Source organism: Oxyura jamaicensis, chromosome 3 (genome assembly GCF_011077185.1).
Source record: "Oxyura jamaicensis isolate SHBP4307 breed ruddy duck chromosome 3, BPBGC_Ojam_1.0, whole genome shotgun sequence".
NCBI classification, from domain to species: Eukaryota; Metazoa; Chordata; class Aves; order Anseriformes; family Anatidae; genus Oxyura; species Oxyura jamaicensis.
This window is the reverse complement of record NC_048895.1, coordinates 118,198,631-118,207,341: the sequence shown is the minus strand read 5'-3', so window position 1 is coordinate 118,207,341 and position 8,711 is coordinate 118,198,631. Positions and strand designations below refer to the sequence as shown.

General features: G+C 71.9%; 2 protein-coding genes across 3 annotated transcripts in view; both read left to right on the top strand.

The window, feature by feature from the left end:
- CAD (carbamoyl-phosphate synthetase 2, aspartate transcarbamylase, and dihydroorotase) overlaps positions 1 to 295 on the top strand; it is a 14,128-nt gene extending 13,833 nt beyond the window's left edge. For both annotated transcript variants that reach the window (XM_035321479.1, XM_035321478.1), the window contains one exon: positions 175 to 295. In XM_035321479.1, coding sequence (XP_035177370.1) covers positions 175 to 277 — 103 coding nt within the window. In that variant the 3' untranslated portion in view covers positions 278 to 295. The remainder of the gene's footprint in view (positions 1 to 174) is intronic.
- A 114-nt stretch (positions 296 to 409) lies between these two features.
- On the top strand, positions 410 to 6,588 carry MPV17 (mitochondrial inner membrane protein MPV17). Its single transcript, XM_035321517.1, has 7 exons — positions 410 to 463; positions 2,839 to 2,954; positions 3,049 to 3,141; positions 3,729 to 3,824; positions 5,537 to 5,569; positions 5,820 to 5,872; positions 5,947 to 6,588. The coding sequence occupies exons 2-7, from the start codon at positions 2,847 to 2,849 to the stop codon at positions 6,014 to 6,016; spliced, it is 453 nt and encodes a 150-aa protein (XP_035177408.1). The 5' UTR covers positions 410 to 463; positions 2,839 to 2,846; the 3' UTR covers positions 6,017 to 6,588.
- The last annotated feature ends 2,123 nt before the right edge of the window (positions 6,589 to 8,711 follow it).

Genomic DNA, 8,711 nt, shown 5'->3' with positions numbered 1-8,711 from the left:
CCGGGGGTCTCTTGGGACCAGGGAGGGCCGGGGGCTCTCAGCCCCGGGGGTGTTGGGGCGGGCTCGGGGGGGCCGGGACCGGGGGGGGGGGGGGGGGGGGGGTTCTGGGGGAACGACTTTGGGGGCGCCGCCGGTCTCCCGGTCCGGCTCCCGGTGGTGACGTCACTTCCGCAGCGTGGAGGTGGACTCGGACCCGCGCGCCGCGTACTTCCGGCAGGCGGAGCAGGGGATGTACGTGCGCATGGCGCTGCTGGCCACCGTGCTGGGCCGCTACTGACGTCAATAAACCCCGCCCTCGTTCTGACTCCGCCCCCATTCTCTGACTCCGCCCCCTCCTGACTCCGCCCATCGTCCCCGGGGGTGGGGGTGGGGGAGCGGCGCGGTCACGTGCGCGCCATGGCGGCGCGGGGCTGGGGGCGGCTCCTGGCGGCGCGGGGCTGGGCCGGGGCCGCGCTCACCGCCGGTAAGGGCCGGGGGGGCCGCCCCCCGCACCGCCCCCCTGTGCCGGGGGACCGCGGGGACCGGGGACGGCACGGGGCGGGGGGGGCGGGGATGGGGCAGGGCTCCCGGGGCTCCAGGACCGGGGGCAGCCCCCGGAGCGGGGCCGGGCCGCGAGCCCCCGGGAGCTGCGTCCCTGTGCGGTGCTGCTCCGCTCCCCGCCAGCCACACCGCGCCCCCGGAGCTGCAGCTTTGGAGACCAAACCCCCCGAATCCCCCGTGAACGGCGCCCCAACCCCCCCGTGAATCCCCCCAACCCCCCCGTGAGTCTCCCACCCCCCCCCGTGCCCCCGAAGGTGCCCCCGCTGCCCCCACCCCCCGCCCCGCACCCCCCCTGCTCCCCCTGCCCGTCCTCGCCACTCCCCGGGGCTGTCGGCGCCCTCCCCGCTGCCAGGCGCTGGGGCTGTGCCCGGCCCCTCGCCGCTCCCTCCGTTATTTTTATCTTATTTGATGGAATTTATCTCTGGCACCTGCTGTGCTGATGAGGTGTGCGTCCACGCCGCGGCCTGGAGGGGGGCCAGGCGCAGCCGGGGGGGCTGCCCGGGAGCAGACGCTGCAGCCCGGGGCTGGCTCAGGGCCCCCCGCTCGGCCCTCGCACCTTCCCCTGGAGCCGGCCGTGCCGCAGCACGGGGAGCCCTGAGCTGGCTGCGGGGCCGTGCAGCCGCTCAGCGCGGGTGGGTTCACCCAGCGCTCGGTGTGGGGCTGCCGGCCGAGGAGGGCTCTGTCCTCGGGCTGAAGCATGTCCCGATCTGCGGGTGGCCCAGGCCTCCAGTGCCACCAGAGGCACCTGCTGGAGCCCCATCGCCCTGCTGTCCTCCCAGCTTCGGTGAGCAGTGCCCCCCAGCTGGGCACAGCCTTCGCTGCCGGCCGTGCCGTGGTGCAGCCGCTCTGCACTGCTCCACGCGCTGCACGAAGCAGGCTCCCTCACCCTGCTGCCGCTCCCTTGGCATAGTGGGGCTATGAACCAGGGCCGTGCAGGGGAGGTTTTCTGGCAGCCGCTTGTGCCGGGGCATCCAGCAGCACCGGGAGCTGTGGGGTCAGGCAGCGCTTCGCCTCCTGCAGCCCGGGCCAGGGGCCAGGATGCCAGCAGAGCCCGGGCACGGCAGCAGCAGCACGTGCCCGTGGCGGTGACCTGCCTGTCCCTGCCTGCGGAGCGGCCCCGCGCCCCGCCGTGGCCACGCAGCCTCCAGCTGCCAGCAGCGAGGCCCATCGGGGCCACCAGCGGTGTGGCCTCATTAGGCTTGGGTGTGCTCCAAAGTGCTCGGGGGCAGCAGCCAGGCGGCCCCAGGCCCTGCACTCGGCCTGGCCGCCAGCCACGGCCGCCTCCCGCAGCACCGCTCTGCTTTCCGGGGGGAGCCGCGGGGTCAGCCCGGGGCTGGGCTCAGGTTTGGAGGGGCGCAGCGGGGGGGTCCAGCCCTGAGCTGCAGTGCCCTGCCTGCCCCTGGTGTTCCCTTGGGGTTAGGGTTAGGGTGCCAGGCCCCGCTGGGGCCCAGCCTGGCCGCCTGCAGGCAGGGCTGGATGTGCCCCTGTCCCAGCGGCTCTGTGCCCTCGGTGCCCGGGGGTGCCCTCTGCGTGGGGTGGGAGCACAGGGGGGGCCTGGGGAGCAGCACCCGTGGGCCTGGGAGGTGTTGGGTGTGCTGCTGTGTGGCAGCATCTGCGGTGTTTGGGCTGGGCCCTGCTCTCACCGGCTGCTGGGGCTGTCACGGTGAGGCCGTGGGGCCCAGGTGCTCCTGGGGACGCATCCTGGGGCTCCGCTGTCCCCCGCGCCCTCAGCCCACCAGGGTGAGGAGCTGCGTGTGCAAACGGGGCCAGGTTGGGCTGGTCTGTGGGCAGCGGTGTCGGCGCGGGGGAAGGACACTGGGGCTGCTGGCCCTGGAGCCGCGAGCTCGCTGTGCCCTGCGTTTCCAGGAAGGGAGCAGAAACGCAGGGGGAGACCTGCCTGGGAACTGTCTCGCCGGGAGCATTAGGAGCAAGTGGGGAGCCCACAAAGGCCGGGGGAAGGAGCGCGGAGCCAAGGGAGTTGCGTCGAAGAGGTCAAGGGTGTGGGATAGGGCGGGAGCTGCCAAAAGCCCAGCTGGGCTGCACCCCGCAGGGCGCGCGGGGACACAGCAGCAGGCCTCACACCGATATGGAAACAAGGCGCGGAGCTGTGCCAGCAGCCAGGAGCCGGGCCTGGCACCGGGCAGGGCGGTGGGGGGGAGCAATGGGGAGGGCAGCAGCGGAGAGCAGCTTCCCGAGGGAAGGAATGGTCGGAGGCCTCGCGGGGCAGGAGCAGCGCTGGGCAGCACCCGGCCGGGCGCCCCGGGGCCCTGCCGTGCCCCTGAGCCGTGCTGGTCGCAGGGGCCCTCATGGGAGCCGGCGATGTGATCGCGCAGCAGCTGGTGGAGCGGCGGGGGCTGCGCGAGCACCACGGCAAACGCACCCTGAAGATGATGGCGATTGGCTTCGGCTTCGTGGTGAGTGCTGTGCTGGAGGGCCGGCAGCCCCGCGGGGCCCTGGGGTCCCACAGCCCAGACAGCGGGACACAGCCCCTCACCCTGCCCCTCGCAGGGCCCCGTTGTGGGTGGATGGTACAAGGTGCTGGACCGGCTCGTCCCAGGGGCCACCAAAGCCGTGGCTGTGAAGAAGATGGTCCTGGACCAGGTCAGTGCCACGTGGGTGAGGGTCCCGTGCCGCAGGGCTGCAGCAGGATGGTGCCTCCACGTGTCTGGGGAGTTCCACGCTGCTCCAGGAGCCCCAGCTGGGTGCAGCACGTCCTAGGCAGGGGCAGGACAGCCCAGCAGCCCCAGGCATCTCTCGGATATCTGTTTTACCCTTTTCCCCGTGGCTGTTAAGAGCTACCTTGTCTGCGCTCTGAACCAGGCACAGGAGGCTGGGCCCTGCTGTCCCTGGCGTTGGTGCTGCGCCCAGCTCTGGGGAAGGGGCCCAGAGGGGCCGGGTCCTGCCTCTCCCCTGGGGCTGGCACCAGCCCTGCTGAGGGACAGGGCTGGCAGTGGGGCCACCCTTAGCCTCAGATGCCTCCCGAAGTGTGGTGTCCTATCCCCTCCCTGCTCTGTGCAGGGGGCAGCCCCCAGGAATGGGGCGAGCTGGGGCTGTTCCCTGCTGCCCAGTGCCCTGCAGAGAGGCGCGCAGGCAGCTCGGTTCCCACCAGGGGCTGCCCTGTGCCCGTGCTGCTGGCAGGGCCCTGGTCCCTGCAGGGTCAGCACTGGGCTCCGTCTCTTCTCTTACAGGGCGGGTTCGCACCATGCTTCCTCGGCTGCTTCCTCGCCATCACGGGGGCTGTGAACGGTCTGTCTGTAGAGGAAAACTGGTCCAAGATCCAGCAGGTACGTGCTGCTTCTGGAGCAGCGTGCAGCTGGGATGCCCCCGGGCTGCTCTGTCTGCGGTGGTGCCCAGGCACCGCTCCCTCCCAGCGCCGTGTGCCCCCAGCAGTGCCACCGTGCCCCTGTCCTGCTGTCCCGGGCCACGGCCCCTTTGTTCCCCTGAGCAAGCCCAGAGCTGGCTCCTGAAGGTACCCTGTGGCCTGCGTGGGGAGGAGCCCACCCTGGCCACCGTGGGGCACGGAGCAGCCTCTACCTGGCCGGGCCCAGGGTGCACGGAGCTGGTCCTGCCAGGCTCAGCACGGTGTCCGGGGCCCCAGAGGCCAGGGGTGCTTGGTGCCCCCGGTCCCCCGGGTGTGGGTGCCGGGGCTGGACGCACTCAGGGGTGCCACCCGCGCCCTGCACGCCGTCCGGCCCTCCTGGCTGTGTCTCCAGAGCCATTAGGAGATGGCTCCCATTAGCAGCGATTGCTGGAACCCAGCGCCCGAGCTGAGTCAGCGCGTCCGGAGGGTGAGTCACCAGAGCGCGGTGACCACCCGCTGCGGGACACGGCACGAGGGGGTGCTCGCCCGTCTGCCGGGGGCACAGCACCGGTGCCCTGGCACACAGGTGGCTGAGGGCCCCCACCCTGCAGGCTGTGAGCAGGGCCGGGTGCTGCCCTGTGCTGGGGCTCTGCCTGGAGCTGCCATCACACAGAGCACGTTACCTGCGTGGCTGCGCCTGCCCTGCCGGCCAGGCCCCTGGGGCGCAGGGCAGAGACCTGCCCCGGACCCTTCTGCCCCCCCAGCCGTGCCTCAGGCAGCTCTTGCCATGCACCGTGCCTCGCCTCTGCTTGGTAGGGGGGCTGGGCCCTGAGCATGGGGGGCTCAATGCACGTGGTGGGCAATTCCTGCAAGCTGTGGCTCCCCGCTGGTGCGCTGCCCTAGGAGGGAGCTATGGGCTAGGGGACAGGCAGCGGTGGCTAGCAGCCACCTTCACCCCCAGCTTGGGGCGCATCCATCCCTCCCCACACAGAGGAAGCGTCACTAGAGCATCCATCACCCCTGCGCCCGCTCTCCCCGTTCTGGGCTGCCGGCCAGGGCCGGGACGAGGCCGGGCTCCCGGCTGAGTCATAGCCAGGCTGGGCAAGGGGACCGCTGCTGCTGCCGTGGGGCAGGGCTGCGGCACGTCCGCGGTGACAGCAGTGCACTGCGCTCCCAGGGTGGCCAGCCCCGTCATCCCAGCCCCGTCATCCCAGCTCGAGCCCCTTTCCGTCTCTGCCCGCTGTGCCTGGGATGATGCTCATGGGACACACAGTTTGACCCAAGCTCGTGGCAGGCCTGTGTGAAAGGGAGGAGGGAGCCGTGCCCCGGGCCTGCTGTAGCCGTCCTGGCTCCCCTCCTGCCCTCCTCATGCTCGTCCTGCCTTGTGCCTGCCCCCCATCTCCTCCTGGGCACAGTGACCTGTGGCAGCCTGGCCTCAGCCGTGGTCCTCAGCTGCAGGATGGGCTCGTGGTGGGCACAGAGCAGTTATGGCCACTCCTTCCTGCCACCCCCCTCGGCCCCACACAGGCACATCCCTTGGTACAGTACAGGGGAAGTGGGGACCTGCCCAGTGCCCCCCTCGAGCAGGCAGGGAGGTGGGGGGTCAGGGCAGGGAACCCTGCATGGTGCCCTGCAGGCGGGGCTGCTGTGGCCATGGGGTTGCTCCGCCTGCTCATGCCTCCCTGTCTTTCCCAGGACTACGTGGATGCCCTGCTCACCAACTACTGTGTAAGTGATGGTGTGAGGTGAAGGCCAGCAGCGTGCCTCCCTGCCCCGGGTGCCGTGCTCGTCTGCCCCCCCGCAGGGCAGCAGGGCTGGGCTCCTCCGCGTCCCCGCTGGCCACCCTGTGCCCTGCCTGCGGGCTGCCGTGGGCTCAGGTGAATGCCCTGAGTGCACGGGCAGAGGTTGGCAGAGGTGGGCATGGGGCTGGTGGTGCCTGGCCATGGCTGCTCACCCCCGCTCCCCCTCCTCTGCCCAGATCTGGCCACCGGTGCAGATTGCCAACTTCTACTTCGTCCCTCTGAGCCACAGGTAGGAGCGCAGCCATGGCCCTGGATCCCGGTCCCCGCGGCTGTGGCTGTTGATCCCATCCCTTCTGCCCACAGGCTGGCAGTTGTCCAGTGCGTGGCCATTGTCTGGAACTGCTACCTCTCCTGGAAAGCAAATCGGGTGTGAGGGCAGCGGCCGTGTCCCGGGGCTGCCCCCGCTCCCCGTGTGCCGCCTGAGCGCACCACCTCCAGGCTTTGACGTGGGGGCCACGGATGGGGCTGGGGCGTGCAGGGTGCTGTCCCCACTCTCCTTGCGGGACCCCCGCTGCCTGCTGCTGCCGCCGTTGCTGCTGCTCTTGGGGGGGGGGACCAGGTTTGGCCAGGGCTGGGGGCTGCTCCCGGGGGCCGTGCAGGGCTCTGCCTGTTGGTGCGTTCCTCCATCCATGCTCCCTGCTCTGCCCAGCCCTGCCCCGCACGTGGGGTGTTTCTCCCTGGGGGCGGCTCTGTCCTTTTCCAGTGGGCTGCTGGGGAAGGATGAGCGCTTGGAGCAGCACCGTCCTGGTGCAGACCCCGCTGTGCAGCACCACGGCTTGGGCACGGCTCTGCTCCGCGCTGCCTGACCCCAGCCCGTCCGTCCCAGCAGCAGCCACCGCTGTTCTCCAGCTACACCTCCAGTGGGAACCCTCCAGTGGGAACAGGATTTCTGTGTAGCTCTGCTGACAGCCAGAGCACCCAATAAACGGCGCTGTTCCCAGCTGATCCTTGTGACGTTTGGGTTTGTGGATCCCGGTGGGCCCCTCATCCCTCTGTCCCTCCAAGTGAGGCTTTGTCCTTGCAGAAGTGGTTTCAGATGAGGTCGTTCCAGTGCTTGCAGGGCCACTGACAGCGCCGCCCTCCCCTCTGTGAGGTGCCCTCAGTCCTGCTGCGCTGCAGGACAGGGTGAGCTGCACGGACAGGCACAAACCTTGTGCGTGCAGCCATCCAATATCCTCGTGGGTTTTGCAGGTACACGATGCATTGTGGGGAGGGCACGTGTCAAATGGGAGGGTGCAGGAAGGGTTTGGGGGAGGGCTGGAGCTGGGGCTGGGGCAGGGCTGCATCCACACCTGGGTTGTCTGAGACGAGCCCACTTGTCTGGGCAGCGAGGAGCCCCACGGTGCTGCAGCCTGCCTCACGGAGACATGAGCCTGGTCTGGCCTGCAGCTGCCCTGCCTGGCCTCCACTCGGGTACATCCTACTGGGAGCAAAGCTGATGGGGACGTGGCAGGGAACCTTGTCCCTGGCTGCAGCCCCAGCCCCTCGGCAGCACTGCCTCAGCCAATCTGGGGTCCCAGGAAGGACCCGGTGTGTTGGCAGGGAGCAAGCTGTGAGCATGGCACAGGTCCGTGGCGGCAGCCACCCCATGGTTCTGGGGACATGGGGGGCTCGGCTCAGCCGCTGCTGAGGGTTCTGCCTCAGCCACGGGGGGGGCAGCGCCAGGGTCCGGCCGTCTCACCGGATGCCCATCGCTGATTCTGCCTCGCCACGCACAGGGCTGTGCCCCGCTGGGGCCGCACAGCAGCACCGTGTGGGACGCGTTGGGCCCTGGCCCGGCTGCGAGGTCCTGCGGGCAGCGGCGTGGCGCACCGGCAGCCACCTCACCGCTTGGCAGCGCGACCGGTGCCCAGAGCTGGAACATCCTGCACGCAGCAGCCGCGCCGTGGGCTCGCGGTGCCTCGGCGCTATGAGTCACAGCTACTTGGCCACCGGCTCGTCCTCTGGCTTCGGGCTGTCTGCAGCACTTGGCCCGCGGCGTGCAGCGTGCCGGGACCCCAGCGCCCGCCAGCGCTGCCAGCGGCACGGTGCCACCGGCCGCCGCCCATGGCCCGGCCACGCGTGCCCGCCCGGCGCTGGCGGGTGCCTGTGCGGTGGATTTGCCCCCCCCCCCCAGCCCCGCACCCCCCCGGCTCCCCCGGTGTCCCCCAGGAGCTGCCGCCGTGCGGCCGTCCCGGACACCGCCCGCGGGTCGGCCCGCTGTGGACCCCGGCTCCTCGCCCGTCCCGGTGCCCCGGTGCCCCGGCCCAGCTCGCGCTGTCCCCGCCGCCGCCGTCCTTCAGCACCGCGGACAGCGGCACCGGGGCTGGGAGAACGGCGGGAAGCGGATGGGGGAGCGGGAGCTGTACCGGGGGCCGGGAGGTGGTGCGCCCGACGGGTGCCGGTAAGGGGTAGGGTTAGGGTTAGGGTTCCAGGGTCACGGACCCCGGGCCAGGGACCGGTGAGAGCTGGGCCTGACCGCCGCCGGCGCCCCGCTCCCGAGCTCCCCGCTCCCCGCCACCGGCCCGGTGCCCCTCCCGCCCCCGCCCCCCCTCCGGTCTGTGCGTGCCCGGTGCTGACGTCAGCCCGAGCTCCGGGACCTATATAAACCCCGGCCGCGCCGCCGGCTCAGCCCCCGCGGGACCGATCGTGCTCCACCGGCAGCGCAGCGGCAGGAGACCGGGGACAGCGCACCGGGTACGGGACGGTGCACGGGGCAGGGGACGGTGCGCGGCACAGGAGCGGCGCACCGGGGACGGGACGGGGCGGGGGTGCTGGGTAACGCACGGGGCAGCGCACGGGGCACGGGACGGGGCGCGGGCGGCACGGGGCGGTGCAGGAGCTGGGCAGGACGCACCGGGCGGGGGACGGACCCCGGTGAGCCGGTCCCCGCACTGCCGGTTGCGACGCTCCCCTCGGGTCCCCCGGTTCCCGGAGCCGCCCCGGCAGCCCCGGGGCTCCCGGCCCGCGCTGAGCCCACGGCCCCGCAGGTGCGGACGGAGCCGAGGATGCGGCGGGCGCTGCTCACCCTCCTGCTGCTGCTCGCCCGCCCGCCGCCCGCCGCCGCCCGCCCCGCGCGCCCCGACGGC